We start from the raw sequence: 15,084 nt of genomic DNA on the forward strand, positions 1-15,084 counted from the left end.
TATGTACAGGGTATCAAGCTTATTAATGCTGGTGATATTAACGACGAAGAGAGAAATGAGAATCGCGAGATGGCAATGAGGAGGAGACGGAGGAGACTCGGGGATGTGCAAATGTTCGAGACGCCTGAGAGAGCGGAGTCAATTCAATGAGGAGGGCATTCGGTTCGTTATATATCCCTGATGGCTGTCAGATCCGATATGAGATTTGACAGCTCAGCGACAAGAAGGGTCGTGGTCAAAGTACCATCCAGACCCAGTGTGTGCAATGGGTAGCAAAAAGTGAGGCGACGGATGAAAATGAAAAGCAGCTGAAGTTAAGTGCCAAAAACGTCTTGGCTTGAACCGTGCGCCTTCGTTCCCCATGGGGAACAAATTCGGGGCCTGGGCGAGACGGGTTTGGCGTGATACACCGTTATAGTGTGGTGGGTGAGGTGAGGAGGATTGGCAGCATGTTGAAAGTATGTCAGTCTCGGTTGACTTGGGATGCTGTTGCTGTGCCAAGCATCTAGTCTTGCGATGAGCAATCGCCCGACGAAGCAAAAGCCTGGCGGTTCCCTCCTCACCAGAACGGCAGAGGTCGGTCGGCGGTCAGGGGGGAGGAGGGGCTGTCGAATCATTGCATTTTCCCAACTCGATGAGAGAATTTGTCGAGGAGCGAAGGATGAGGAGAGACAACGCGCCGGTGTGAGTCTCGAGGAAAAATGGGCGTTGTGGGGGTGGCACGGAGCGACGGGATTGGTCCCTTGATTCTCTTTTCGGAAGGTTTCCCAGCTGGGCTTCAAAAACCTGGAGACGGACATGGAGATGGCAACTCGACCAGGATGGAAAAAATCGGCTTCACGAAGCCATCTGCAGGTCCGGTGATCATGCCCTCGACTCGTGCCCAGGTGTAGCCGGTATTCATTCCGGACATTTTTGAAATGTTCGCACGGGGCGCCAACAGGAGACTCCGCCGGTGACAGTTCTTGTGTAAAGGGGGAAAGGTCAAAAGTCGGAACGATGCGTTGCTGGAATGACGCTATTCGCATCTTACGAGGTCGAAACTAGATTGATTGCCCTTGCCCTCAGCTTCGCTTCCCGAGCCGAGCTCCATGCGGATGTGCGGCGTAGCCACCGTCTGCCGGGCCCGTGATTGATTTGTTCGCGGCTTTCCCCAGATTCGGGACGCGCCCCTAGGCCCAACCCAACAATCTAGCAGTTCTCCAGACTTCTGCGGCCCCGAATCTCATCACCACCACTTTTTCTTGGGGTCCACGAGTCTGGCCGGTCAAGGGCGGTCCTGATTGGTGTGCGAGCGTGACGTTTGTGGCTCCCGCGGGAGACAGGGGGATCGGAGGGTGGTGCGGAGTCTAGCGGAGCAGCTCCGGGCCCCAAATTGTCTCTCTGTCTTTTGTTGACCGGCCTGGCGGAGTCTCCGCATCTAATGATTTATATACTTCACCATTGCGGATAAGTTGCGTGACGCCATGTCCCTACCCGATGCATGACCATCCGATACCCGCCATGTGCGGCGGGTGTGGAGTCTAGTCGCAAGTCAGCACTTGCAAAGCCGCAGAAGAGCAGAATTAAGTAAAGGCTGAAGCAGAACAAGAAGTAAAGGAAAAATCAAAAGACATGTGCGGGCGGCGAGACAATCCCGCATATCTCCGCTTCTTCAACAGCAAGACCTCGTACCCACAAAGAGCGGGCGGAAGCAACGCGGAGTTAGGGGAAACCTACGGAGACCTCCTGCGTCCATACGCTAATTACTTCCTGTGGGAGACGTATCTACACAGCAATTAGATAGCCAAAAAGGCGGGGAATATTTGCTCATTTCTCCCATCGGCATCTGTACCGACAAACGCACTCTCGAATCTCACCCCGTCCCACACGCTATGCATCCGTTCTCCCACGGCCCTTCTCCGGTCTGATTCCCCCCGGCACGGCATTTATCACCCTCCTCGGAAGCAGCAGAAATTCTCGCCCGAAGTCAACTCACATAGGCACGCATACGACTACGATAACCGCAGATGCTGGGACAATCTCCGCGCCTGCAGTCTCTTTCCCTGTTCTCCCCATGCGCTACCTCCCCCCACGTATCGCTCTTCTCTCCGCTGCATGTCATGTCGCCACGCCATTTCTTGTCCCAGACGATGATCACGGCCGCCCCAATTCCTATGCAGCCCATTCGGCGCGTGGTCCGAATGCGAGTCGTTCCCGGCGTGTCCTGACCTCTACCCAATGACCTCGGACCTCTCCCACACTCGACTCGACTCAAACCCTCTCTGTTCGACCATACTTCTTCGCTCTCTCCCTCTCTATCTCTCTGTCCCTGCCTTACGGAGTACTCTTCAACCTACCCGGTCGACGGCAACCCGTCCTCATTACCAGGTGGCTTGATAACTCCAACCCCTCCTTCATCATGGAATCTCTTGTTTGGGATGACGAGAACCGCTGGGTAGGCAAGCAGCCCTGGTGGAAGGACGCAACCTTTTACCAAGTCTACCCCGCCAGCTTTAAGGACTCGGATGGTGACGGTTGGGGAGATCTTCCTGGTCTCATTGCAGAGGTTGACTACCTCCATGAGCTCGGCGTCGACGTCGTCTGGGTCTCCCCCATCTTTGAGAGCCCCCAGGCCGACATGGGCTATGACGTTTCCGACTACCAAAAGATCTATGCGCCTTACGGCACCGTCGAGGACGTTGATACCCTGCTGGACGAGTGCCACAGCCGCGGCATGAAGGTCATTCTCGATCTCGTTGTCAACCATACCTCTGTCGAGCACGAGTGGTTCAAGCAATCCCGCTCGTCCAAGGAGAACCCCAAACGCGATTGGTATATCTGGAAACCCGCACGCTACGATGCCAATGGCGTGCGGCATCCGCCGACAAATTGGCGCGGGTACTTTGCCGGCCCGACCTGGACCTGGGATGAGCACTCCCAGGAGTACTACCTACACCTGTACGCCCCCGATCAGCCCGATTTGAACTGGGACAACGAAGCCTGCCGCGAGGCCATCTACGAGGACACGATGCGCTTCTGGCTGGAGCGCGGTGTCGACGGGTTCCGCATCGATACCGTCAACAAGTATTCCAAACGTACAGACTACGTCGACGCCCCCATCACCGATCCCACATCGCCGCACCAGCCCGCGCCGGAGATGTGGTGCAACGGTCCCCGTATCCACGAGTACATCCGCGAGATGAACCGTAAGGCCCTGGCGCCATACAACGCCGTCTCCGTCGGCGAGCTGTCTCTGACGCCGCACCCGTCGCAGGTGATCCCTTATGTCTCGGCTGCGGCCAAGGAGCTGGACATGGTCTTCGAGTTCTCCGTGATCCGCCTCGGCAACGGGAACGGGTTCGGTGCAAAGTACATCTACCAGCCGTTCCCGCTGTCGACGCTCAAGAAGTACACCGAAACATGGCAGTCCTTCATCGAGGGGACGGACGCTTGGGCGACGGCGTTTTGCGAGAACCACGACAACGGCCGCGCGGTGTCGAGGTTCGGCGACGATTCCACCCCGGAGCTGTGGCTTGCTTCGGCCAAGACTATTGCGCTGTGGCAGGCCACCATGTCCGGGACGCTGTTCTTATACCAGGGCCAGGAGATTGGCATGACCAATATGCCGGCCAGCTGGGGTATCGAGGAGTATAAAGATATTGAGAGCGGCAACTTTTACTCAGAGGCATTCAAGTCCGGAGACAAGGAGCGGATCGAGAAGACGATGCACGGCCTGCGCATCCTGGCGAGGGACCACGCGCGGACACCGTTCCAGTGGGACGATGGTCCGAACGCGGGCTTCTCGAGGGAGGGCGCGAAGCCATGGATGAGGGTGCACGACGACTACAGGTCCATCAACGCAGCGAAGCAGCGAGGCGACCCGGACTCCATCCTGTCGTTTTACAAGAGGGTGCTGAGGCTGAGGAAGCAGCACCGTGATGTGTTCGTCTTTGGATCGCACCGGTTGATCGACCCGGAGAACGAGAGGACGTGGGTCATACTCAAGGAGAGCCCAGCGCCGGTGAACGGCAATGAGGGTGGTGTGAGGAGGAAGGCGCTCGTTGTGATGAACTTTTCAAAAGTTGAGGTGGAGAGTGTCGAGGATGTGCCGGCGTTGCTTGGGTGCGAGGCGCCCGAGGTGCGGTTGTTAGTTGCGACGAGGGAGGGTGGGGAGTTGGTGAAGGGGGTGGCGCCCCCGTTGAAGGGGTGGGAAGCGAGAACTTATACCAATTTTGAGATTTAGAGATGTAATACCAAGATGCCTTATAGAGGTTGGGTCCGGAAGTTAGGGAGGTCCGTCCTCTAATGATATTGATGATCATGTCCAGTTTGCTACATCTTCTGTGCTGTGCTCGGCGGTGTTCATGTTTGAAACCGCGTGTTGTTTGACTATATAGAGGAGCGGGTGACCTGGAAAGCCGTGAGCCGAGGATGGTGTGCTTGTATTCCGAGGCAGGAGGATGATACTTCCGGCCACTTCATTGGGCCCACAACACCGCCGGCCTGAGGTAGATGCGAACAGGACCTGCCGATAGTCACCGCCGCACCGTCTACAAGATTCAAAAGTTGTCGCAGAAGTTGGTCAGGCACAGGCAGTAGAAATAGTAGCATGTCTTGGACCTGAAAACTTACCTAAGCAACAGGTCTTGAAAGGTGTGGTGGAAAGTTAAGTTTTTTGGCGTAAACGAGCTTACTCCAAGCCAGTCGTGTGGATGACAGTCAAGTACTTATACGCCTTGTGACTGCCAATTACACTGCCCCTCGTTGATCAATCTTCATCTGAGGTACGAAGAGACCAGTCTCCAATCTTGCCAAGTGGTCAACAACTGGAGTGGAGACATTACCACGGTTATTTACCTCCTCTACTGCAAATGCGATGTGGTACCTTGGTAGCACGAAACATGATACCAGTCCCAAAAGTGTCGTGCCTGATAGTTGCTATACCTTTCGAACTATCATTTCTAAGGACTGCATTTCGTTCTTAGACCTGCCACACACCACGACATGGGCTCATCTTACGAAGAACGCAAGTAAATAAGTGTTAAAGGATTAAAGGAATATTAAACTTGTTTGAATAATCTCGGAACCAAGCAACGAGTACAGGCCGTACTTTCAAGTCAATTACTCGCTAGATCTCTGACCGAGAGCGATTATGGGAATTGTCAGGTGGGATATGTTCATCATCAATGACAACTCTCACCCCCCGCCCCCCCCCACCGGCGACGAGCCGGACGCTGTCGGCCAATACACACGATGGCGTCTGTGGCAGGCGTAGTAGCGGGTACAGTACGCTGTGCGTGGCTCGTCAGACTGGGAGTGCAACCCACCCCCCCCGCCCCCCCCCGAAGTCCTTATAGTGAGCTTTGGAAGACCGTAGGCGATGATCGTGTATCCAAACACTCTGTGTGTTCGTGGCGATTGTTCGAGTCGGGAAGTTCTTGTCTTGCCCTCCGCCTCTACAGAGCTAGCTGGCTTGAGAATTTTGCCGTAGGAGATTTGAGAGAGCGTTCTGGGGTCATTTTCGGGGCATATATATACCAATATTACGTGGAGTGCTCGCCTGAATAAGGCGCTGCTGTATCGGCATGACGAGGTGACGAGACCTCTACGACAAAGTTGATCTCGAATTATCCATCCAACCCACCCATTGAGCAGATTTGCATAACTGTGAATGACTCTGTCGGCCTTGGGAAATCTGAAGAAGAGCGTCTTAGTACACCTTGAGATCTTCAAAGTCTTTCTCGTTGACCTGCACATCGAGTTTCGCACATCGATGATACTTGGTCCCTGATTTTCGGAAAGCCGTAGATAATCTTGCAAGTTGATCCAGAATCTTGTAAACGCATGTTTTGTGCTCCCCGTAAAGATCCTCCAAGCTGCCCTGTTCGGCTGCTTCACTCCGTATAATCGAATTCGAAACTGAGGCCTCTGATCTACTATCTTCTCGGACGTCCGGGCGTTTTTGCTTGTGCAATGCGCTTTCTTCAGTCTCAGTTCCGATGAAGCCCCTGGAGCCTGACATCTTTATTTAACATGACACTGATGATCACGAGCAGAGAACCGGCCTTGGAGAAGGTCTGTGGATGAATAAGGTGAAGCACAGACTGGGGGCAGGGAAATCAAGCATCATTCACAGCAGCACAGCCAGTTGCTAACGTGGGTTGAACATAAAAAAAAGTTGATAGAGCATTTTGGGAATCATCCAGGAAGTCTAGGCCTGGCAATCTATGAACCTATCTACAGACTTTTTAGGAAATGGGGGTGTCTCATCCACTCATCACTCATTAACAGCCCGTTAGGGGGCAACACAAAAGTTCCTGCTTCAATACCCTCCTCAAACGCTTGCTCTAGCCTTCACGTATTTAGTGAAGCGCCTGGGCAAGCTTCTGAACCAACTGGCGGGTCTCGGGCTCCAGCTGCTCCTCAGGCGGGCTGAGAACAGCCTGGAGAACGGGTAGGATCTTGGGGGTGAGGCTGGCGACGGTGGGGTTCTGGGAGTCGTACAGGTTGTAGATGGCCTGGTAGATGGGAGCGTTCTCCTCGTAGTCCTCCTGGAGGGGAAGGGCGTCGATGACGGCGGGCAGGACGCGCTCGACGAACTCGGGGTTGGGGTTGCGGATGATCATGCGGGAGATGCATCCGGAAACGTTGTCGACCATGCGAGACTCCTTGATCTGGAGGAGGGGCTCGAGCTTCTCCAGGATGGTGGGGTACTGGGAGATGGTCTTGTTGGTGTCCTGAGAGTTGAAGATGAGCTGACCGGTGGCGTAGGCTGCGTTGGACTTGGCGAGGGAGTCGGGGTCGGTCAGGCGGTGGGTGAGGACGGGCAGGAGAGAGTCGGTGAACTCGGTGACGGCCTGACCCATGTACTTGACGGCCTCGGCAATGACACCGACGGCAGTGGAGCGCTCGAGAGACTCCTGGGAGCTGGCGAACTTGAGGATGGGCTGCTGGAAGACCTTCCACATCTCGGCGAAGTCGCTGCCAAGAACAGTGGCGAGGCCGAGGATGACGTCAAGGGCGGTGTCAATAACGAGCCAGTCGAACTCGGAAGAGCCTTCAGCTTCTTGCTCCTCCTCCTCCTCACCGAGGTCCTGCTGGCAGGGGTGGGAGCGGGTGATAAGGGTGCCGAGGACCGTCAAGCTGTTCTTAAGCAGGTCGTTGTGCGTAAGGATAGAGGGGCCGCAAGACTTGAGAGTAGCGGCAATGTTGCGGTTGATCTCGGTGATGACGGAGCTGGTGAAACGTTAGCAAAATACCCGACAAAATGCTAGTCATGACAATGATGGAGATGCCCAATGAATCAGACGTGATCAATCGTGTTCTCAGCAACCGCACTTTGTGCGTCTGAGTGAGCTGGGTATAACGAGAGTTACTCATCCTTTAGGGCGGGGGAATGGGGAAGAATAAAGAGATGTTTGTGTGCATACCGTTCGCTGTCCTCTTCCCAAACACTGAGAGTGGCCTCAACAACAGACTGGCCGAGGTCGGTAATGACTTGGCCGGGGTTCTGCTTAGGGGGGTAGCCAGCCTCCCACTTGACTCCCGTCGACTCCTCGTAGAGTTGCCAGACGCGGGCGTAGGCGCGCCAGAGGGTGGAGATGGCGGCCTTGCGGGCTCCCTCGTAGGGGTGCTGAGCCAGGGGAGAAACCTTGCCCATGGCATCGGCGAGGTACTGCTCGATGGCAGCGCCGTCGCAGGAGTGGGTGATGACATCGCCAAGAACCTCGAGTGCTATCTCCTGCTCCAGAGCGACGGCAGTAACACCAGCGAAGTCCTCGAGGTCCTCCCAGTCAGCGTCCTCATCCATGTCCTCCTCGTCGTCATCGGCAGCGGCCTTCAGGTTGAGCTTCTTGCCGTTGGAGATCAGCAGACCCTCGGGGATATCCTCCTCGGTAAGGCCAGGAATGGAAAGAGACTCCTCCTCGAGCTCAAGGCAGTCAAAGAGACCCTTGAAGACGCCGGGAAGGAAGTGGGAGAAGTCGTTGCCGTAGACCTTCGACAGAGAAGCCCACAGGATGAAGCTAGTCTCCTTAAGGCGAGCATTGTCGAGGCTGAGAGCCTCCTCGCTGGCCTTCATGAGGTCCATTACGTAAGGCTGGAACTCTTGGGCACCGACGGCGTCGGCAATGCGGCCCATGGAGTCGCACACAGATGAGCGGAGGGCAAGAGCCTCCTCGCCGTCCTTGATGGTGACGTACTGGCCGAGAGCGCCCATGACCTCGGCGAAGTAAGGCTTGAATTGCTCGCGGCCAAGAGCAGAGGCGATGGCGCCAATGGCACCGGCAGCAGCAGCCTTGACAGAGAAGTCCTCGTGGTTGAGAAGCTTGCCCATGGGAACAATGAGCTTGGGACCGAACTCCTTGATCAGCTCATCGTCGAGACCCTCGCCAATCAGAGAGTCGAGTGCACCGCAGGCAGCGCGGATGATTCTGACACTCTGGCTGTCGGAAGAGCCAGCGACAGCCTCAAGGTTGGTGAGAAGAGCACCGATGAACTCGCGGTGCTTGGGGGCGAGCTCGTCGGCCATCTCGTCGGCGAGGTGGATGAGGCCTACAAGAGCAGCGTGGCGAACTGAGCTGTCCTGGTCGTTCAACAGGGTGAGAACAATGGGAAGTAGAGGCTGGATCTGGGTGGCGACGAAGTCGGGAGCACCCTCGGAAGCGGTGCCGAGAGAAAGCATGGCGGACTTGCGGTGGCCAGGGTTGGGGTTCTGAGCGAACTGGGGGAACTGCTCGAGCAGAGGCACAATGACCTGGCGGGGAGGCAGGTCGTTGGCCAGCTGATCGATGAGGCTCAGGGCAGTTCTGGCGGGCGAGTTCTCGTCGTCATCGTCGTCAGTCTCGATCTCGGTGACAATCTGCATGCTCTTGACCATGAGAAGGGCACCCATGTCCTTCATGGCCTGGATCTTCATCCGGCGGTAGCGGGCGCACTGGCTGAGGAAAGCCAGAGCTTGCGAGCGAGCCTCCTCCTCGACCTCGTTGTTGACAGCGAGCTCGAGCATGAAGTGAATGAGGTCCTTCAGGTGGGGACCCAGGAAGGCAGAGTCGTAAGCCAGGAAAGACTGGAAGACCTCAAAGACATCACGGTAGTAGTCGTCGTTGCCCTCGGAGATGGCGTTCTTGAGGATCTCGACCATGGGTTGGACGAGCTGCTGGAGAGCCTGGACGCTCTGGGTGTCCTCCTCGGGGTCGACAATCATCAGAAGAGCGCCGACAGACTTGACGGAGTTCAGACGGACGTCGGCGCTGGCAGGGTCGACGATGGTCTTCTGGACGAGGCCAAGAAGCTGGGGGGCCTGCTCCATGAAGTGGGTGGGGTCGTTGTCGAGCAGCGCGAAGAGGATGTAGGAGCCAACCTCGCGGTGGGCGATGTTTTCGGCCACGCTGAGAGACAAGAGGCCGCGGACGAAGTCCTGACCCTCGCCATCCTCAAGGTCGAGTCCAATAGCTCCGGCAAGAAGACGCGACTTGGAGTGGCGGGAGGGAGCAGACTGATCGTTCAGAATGCTGTCCAGAATATGCTTCTTGGCCGCCTCGCGCTGGGAGGCGTCAATCTTGCTCCAGTGTCTGGAAGTCAGACGCAGAGCCTGGACGGAGGCCAGCTGTCGGATGGCGGCGTCATCGTGGGAGATGGTGATCTCGATGAGGAGCAGAAGAGACTCGGGCTTGGAGTAGTAGTTCTTCTGGAGCTCAGCCGTGACGGCCTTGACCTTCTCGGTGTCGGCTGTAGAACAGAGAGCAGGTTAGCAAGACAGAATTCGCAAAAAATATAAAGTGAGGGCCCAGAGGGAAAAGCAAAATTTATAGGCCAAAAACCCACGAAGCAAAACAAGCGAGGGCGACGAAATGAGGGAGGCGGGCTCGACCAGGTTTACGGCCGGGGTGGCACAGGGCGATGGGGAAAGCGATGGGCAGTTGAGTAAGGTAACTTACGAATCTGGCTCGCTTGGAGCAGCTGGACCAAGTTTCCTTTATCCATCATGAGGTTCTGTTGGAGTCTCGTCGTCCTCACAACTATGCGCAAAAGAAGGAGAAGACGAGGAGAGGAAAAAAGAACGAGGTGAGAAGGGGGAAGGAAGGGGAAGAAAAGGTCCGGCGCAACGAATTTTATCCAAGCACAGAAGACCAGGACGGGGTGTCGGCCAGTTGTTTTGTTGATGCCCGAACCACCTATGACACGCCGCAACGACGAAAAGTAAAATAAAAATAATGGAAAAATAAAAAAACCACCACCCAGAAAGCAGCCTGGAGGCACTGGACCACACAAATTTTTAGGGGACCAGCGTGAAAATTTCGAGATGAGCCCCGCCACTGCTGATAAGATAACGTAAGGTAGGAGAGAAGGAAAAAAATTGCTGCAAGGCGGGGTCAAGTCCAGGCACCCCTCCTCAACTTTACCTGAGGAACCACGCGCCTGCAGAAAATGCGTGCTTCATCCGGTACGTACCTCTTCTGCCCCTCCATTCACGTGCTCTTGACTCTGGAATCTTCACCGGCATTGTTCACTTGCCGCAAGCCATGAATTGTCTTCATGCTGTCTGGCCAATCTATCTTGGGCGGTTCAGATAGTCTTGCTAAACCGTATTGGGTATTGAGATAGACGTGCCTCATCCAAACTACCTTACGTTGCTGGTGGTCCCAAAGCGCAACTGCAGTCAATCAACTTTGAGACCAGTTGGATTTACATCTGCGTTACTGGCAGGTATCCATCATACTTGCTTCTGCAAACCTAAATTAAGGCACCTAAGTGTCGCTGCGTCATCACTCGATGATTTTGCCTGGGTTTGAAGCCGAAAGAGATGGGAGAAGTGGTCAACCTTCATGCCCTCTACGGCTGTGAGCTTGGTTCCGGTTGAGTTCAAATAAGCGTAGAGGAGCTGGGGCCTCCATTGACAATCAGTGACATGAGAAGATTTTGCATGAAGGTACTGCATGAATAGTGGCCTCGGGCTGGTTCCGAGCAACTGGAGATGTGCCGCAATCCTTCACCGACACTCTGGAGTGACCGGTCTGAAGGCTCCACTCTGCCGGCACGGACTCGGTGTTCCTGTCCCCATATTTCGGTCGGGTCCGGGTCAATACCAGGTGGATGACGCAGTCGGATACAGGAACACTGCGTCGCAATTAAAATCATTTGCCCTCGTCTTTCCTCGATGAAAATTTCGTCAATAAATCAGAAGCAGCATTCGAGGCTTGTGAAGCACGTCGCAAGACATCATTGATATAGTTGAGAGATTCGTGTCCTAGTCTCGAGACGTGCTTTCGAGCTCGAGGAAACGTGCTAAACTGCAGGGCTTACTTCCGGTTCATGGGTCATTTGTCAATTTTTAGCTTATCATCCATCGTAAATTTTGCATACACCTAACGGTATTTAGACTGCTGGATACCTGCCAACGGAACAGAACGTGCTGCGGTGACAGATGCAATTGTCGCTAAATATCACCAACAGCAAGATCATGCTAGGTTTGGGCTCGAAGGAGATAAAAGTAGCTAGCGAACTCATCAATCGGGAGCAATACTCTGAGAAATTCCAAGATGCATTATTGAACATTCACAAGTACCATTCAACTTGAATTATAAAGTATAGTTGGGAGTCTGGTCAATGTTGATAGACCGAGGCAGCTAGCCACGTCTCATTATGATTGATGATGTTCTAAGGAATGTATCGTGATATGCATATACCAAATGGTTGAATTACGCCGGTTCCATGCAATGTCGGGGTGTCCCCATCAAACCCCTCCAATTATTGATGGTGATTATTATGCTTTTCTTGCCGTTAAACATATTGGTTCGTTATCGTCGTTTGATTTACAGACCGCAGGCGTTGAGGCCAACCTGGGTAGCTTGGGCGTCGATGCGGCCGAGCTGAGCGGCCTGGCCGTTGGTAAGGTCGTTCAAGGCGCCGAGGGCGAGGTTGAAGCCGGACCCGGCGTGGTCGATGGCGAGAACATTGATGCTTCTGCCGTTGTAGGTGAGCTGCCAGCAGGTACCGCACTGTTGAGATTCGTTAGCCTTTGATACTCGTTTCTTTTCTTCTTCTACTACTACTACTACTACTTCGTAGATGGGGCAGGATTTTAACTTACGCTAGCAGAGTTCCATCCGGCAATGGCATCAGCGCCGCCAATGTAGGGGAACTTGGCGATCTGGCCCTGGTTTTGCCATCCGTACCTAGTGATGAGGCCGTTAGCGCCGTCGGAGCAGGAGACGGCGTCCAGAGAGCGGGAGCCGTCATCGTAGCCAGTGTCGTAGGAGACAGAGACGGCGGTCGCGGCGGCGACGGAAGAGAGGAGGGTAACGAGGTTGGAGAACTGCATCTTGAATGTGATGGCTGGTTTGGTCTTGTAGGTCTTGTAGATGGAGCTTTGGAAGCTTGTTTTATTGCTTGTAGGTAGTAGTTGGAGGAGCTGATGAAGATGAGAGTGAAGAAAGTCGGATGAGGCGAGCCTTCAGTCTCTTCTTATACAGCCTCGATGTCAGCTCAGCCCAAGAATGATCAGCCTCCTCACCGGGCTCCATCACCAGACCCGAGCCGAAGCGGATCATGTCTCCAACGGCAAACAGAGAGCAACAGGGAAACAGTCACCCATGACGTTGCGGTCTCTCTGGCAATAGGGTCATGTCGTGACATGGCCGGCACAGGACCCTTGGCCGGCTTGGCGGGATGACATACTACATGTCACATCGTATGGGATGACTGCCGGAGGGGGGCAAGCCCCCCCCAGGGTTCCTCCAATTCGTATTGAGCGGCGCAGGAAAGAGGGAAGCAAGGGAAAAAGAGAGCAGAGAAGCACCAATGCACTGCCGATCACAGATCTGGATATTGACGTGGGGAAAGGGCCACTAGAACGAGGCGAGGATTATTCTCGTATTCACTAGCCCCGATTCCCAGCGCCGTTGGGGCTCATGGGGGAAGCAAACACGCGATCCCTCGAATTGGCTGCCGCTACAACGGACCGGCGACGGTGTGTAGTTGACCGGTGCATGCGACATCGCTGTCATCCTGGGCTGTTTTTAGCAATTCAAGACCGCTAAGGGTATTGGGGTTTAGCATTCCCTGGTTCCGTTGTTTTGGCCCGGTTTGCCAGCCTCTTGTTCCCCCAGCCGCTTGTAAAGGGAGGATTCGGGTGATTTCGAAGGAAGTATCCGTATCATAACTCAACAAACGCTTCTTCCAACCAAGGAGTTCTTTTATTGTTTACGCTATTACCGCCTTGCCCATGCCTTCGGCGGCAGCGGAGCTCCCTCGATTCAATATGCAGGACTTGGCTCATTTGTGCGTCGGGCGACTTTCCCGCCAACCGCTGTTGATCTCTTGTTTTTCCCCACACAATGCTGGCGGGACGTAACGTCAGGTGGTCTTTCCCCCCCTCGTGTTGCCTTTGGTTGCCATAAATGGTTTCTTCGCCAACGCATGCGTCCGCTGCCCGCTGCGACCTTACTGCGCTCTTGTCGCACAGAGAGGAAGAAAGACTTGACAAAAATCCCGAACGCGAGTGGCCAGGGCGCGCTTCCTCAAAGGATGAGGCTGGCTTTCTGCGATGCAAACGTCGAGCGTCACGAGCTTACGGGTGTGGCGGACGCCATCCCAAGTTCAGAGCCCCAATAAGCAGTCCTTTCGCCACCACGAGCACATCAGGAGAGGGAGGACCCCGACGCCAATGAGCACCGGCGCAGAAACCAACAAAACCGTAACTCACTCACGATGGCGAAGCAGTAGGCTAGCGTGGCAGCTTGGCGGCTTCAGCCGTCATTCACCTTCCGCTCATTGGCATAGATGCGCTTCACGCTGACCATCCGCGGCGTCGAGCAACGTTACAAGCGCGCAAGCGCGGATCAGCGCGCGCAGTCTCACTCGCCCGCGACGAATGGGCCGATCACTGTGTGTTAGTCGCTGGGCCACCGTCCGCAGGGTGTCCGGTGTATCCGAGCTTCGCCGCCCTTTTCTTGCTAATCTCTTATAATTGACCGTCTTTGAGCTGAGGATAGATCTCGGACATGGCCATAGAGCTTGTGGCATATGCACAGTGGGTGAAGCTCCATACATGGCTCCGCAACTCCATGCTGGAGCTCCCCGATGCGACTGGCAGGCATCCGCAAAGGACAGTGGAGTATGCGGTTGGCTCGGCAAAACACGAGCTCTTGTCCAGATCCCCGCTTCCTTCTGCGAGTTTCCGATGGATCCTCGACGACGGGGGGGGGCGGTGAATGACCGCCACTACGGGAACCTGTCTGGCTCGTGACCCTTTGGGATGAGATCCTTTCGTTGAGGCAGTTCTTCATAAAGAGAGGTGCAGCCATTTCTAACACTGAAGCTTGCCCAGGAAACTCCTATCCAGCACCTGAATCGGCTTTATAAAGCCTAGGAGGCTACCCAAATTCGAATCGCTCGTAAGAAGGCGGCGATACGAAGGATGTGGAGTTATGAGTTGGGTCGATGCCAAGTCAGGGAATAATATAGACTGTAAGGCTGGTGCACCACGGGATGGGAAGCCAAGAGGTCGAGAAGGATGTGGTAGATCGCGCAGAGCCATTCAAGGAATCGACAGTTTCGCGGTCCGCTTAACGTATTGTTATCATCAGACGAGCATCATGACTGACTTTGGAGTCCTTCCCGGTTCGTTCGTGGGGTTTGTAGCACTGTGCATCGCTTTGTCAATCCGAGAGCTCAATGCTTTGGTTACTTAGGTAGCTGGACATTCCATCGGCTTGTGCAGGCCAGCAAAAAGATAAGCAGGCAAGAATTTAGTATCGTGTCATACAGCCTGCCACACAGCCTGACACCGGGCCCAGACATGAGATGTAGTTGAAAAATGCACCTGTCATTGGCAACAAGCACCAAGCAGAGAAAGTAAGGTAAGGTACACGAATGAAGGAGAGGCGGCGTGATAAGATAAGGAAACGCTATCCGTACCTTACCTACAGCGTCCAGCTTTTAAGGTAAGTTCAGGCGCGGTCAGGTTCAATGGAGGGTGGCTGGGCGATCTGATCGGGTTGCGCTGAGAGCTGACCATGCATCCAAGCTGAAGGCACCCAATTGGCCAATGGCGGCTCGGAGGGACACCCCGCAATCAACCCACCAAGAAGCAGCGCCAGG

General features: G+C 54.8%; 4 protein-coding genes across 4 annotated transcripts; 2 read left to right on the forward strand and 2 right to left on the reverse strand.

Annotated features, from left to right (window-relative positions):
• Positions 1–2,401: 2,401 nt before the first annotated feature.
• On the forward strand, positions 2,402–4,225 carry CORC01_07126 (alpha amylase; the record flags this gene model as incomplete). Its single annotated transcript, XM_022618764.1, has 1 exon — positions 2,402–4,225. One exon carries the CDS (start codon positions 2,402–2,404, stop codon positions 4,223–4,225), a length of 1,824 nt encoding a protein of 607 aa, XP_022474664.1.
• Positions 4,226–6,344: 2,119 nt separating this feature from the next.
• On the reverse strand, positions 6,345–9,966 carry CORC01_07127 (uncharacterized protein; the record flags this gene model as incomplete). Its single annotated transcript, XM_022618765.1, has 3 exons — positions 6,345–7,218; positions 7,413–9,711; positions 9,921–9,966. 3 exons carry the CDS (start codon positions 9,964–9,966, stop codon positions 6,345–6,347), a joined length of 3,219 nt encoding a protein of 1,072 aa, XP_022474665.1.
• A 1,829-nt stretch (positions 9,967–11,795) lies between these two features.
• On the reverse strand, positions 11,796–12,533 carry CORC01_07128 (cerato-platanin; the record flags this gene model as incomplete). Its single annotated transcript, XM_022618766.1, has 3 exons — positions 11,796–11,981; positions 12,074–12,371; positions 12,454–12,533. The coding sequence occupies 3 exons, from the start codon at positions 12,531–12,533 to the stop codon at positions 11,796–11,798; spliced, it is 564 nt and encodes a 187-aa protein (XP_022474666.1).
• Positions 12,534–13,764: 1,231 nt separating this feature from the next.
• On the forward strand, positions 13,765–14,195 carry CORC01_07129 (uncharacterized protein; the record flags this gene model as incomplete). Its single annotated transcript, XM_022618767.1, has 2 exons — positions 13,765–13,869; positions 13,977–14,195. 2 exons carry the CDS (start codon positions 13,765–13,767, stop codon positions 14,193–14,195), a joined length of 324 nt encoding a protein of 107 aa, XP_022474667.1.
• Positions 14,196–15,084: the final 889 nt, after the last annotated feature.

This window comes from Colletotrichum orchidophilum (assembly GCF_001831195.1).
Source record: "Colletotrichum orchidophilum strain IMI 309357 chromosome Unknown Scaffold_56.1, whole genome shotgun sequence".
Classification (NCBI taxonomy): domain Eukaryota; kingdom Fungi; phylum Ascomycota; class Sordariomycetes; order Glomerellales; family Glomerellaceae; genus Colletotrichum; species Colletotrichum orchidophilum.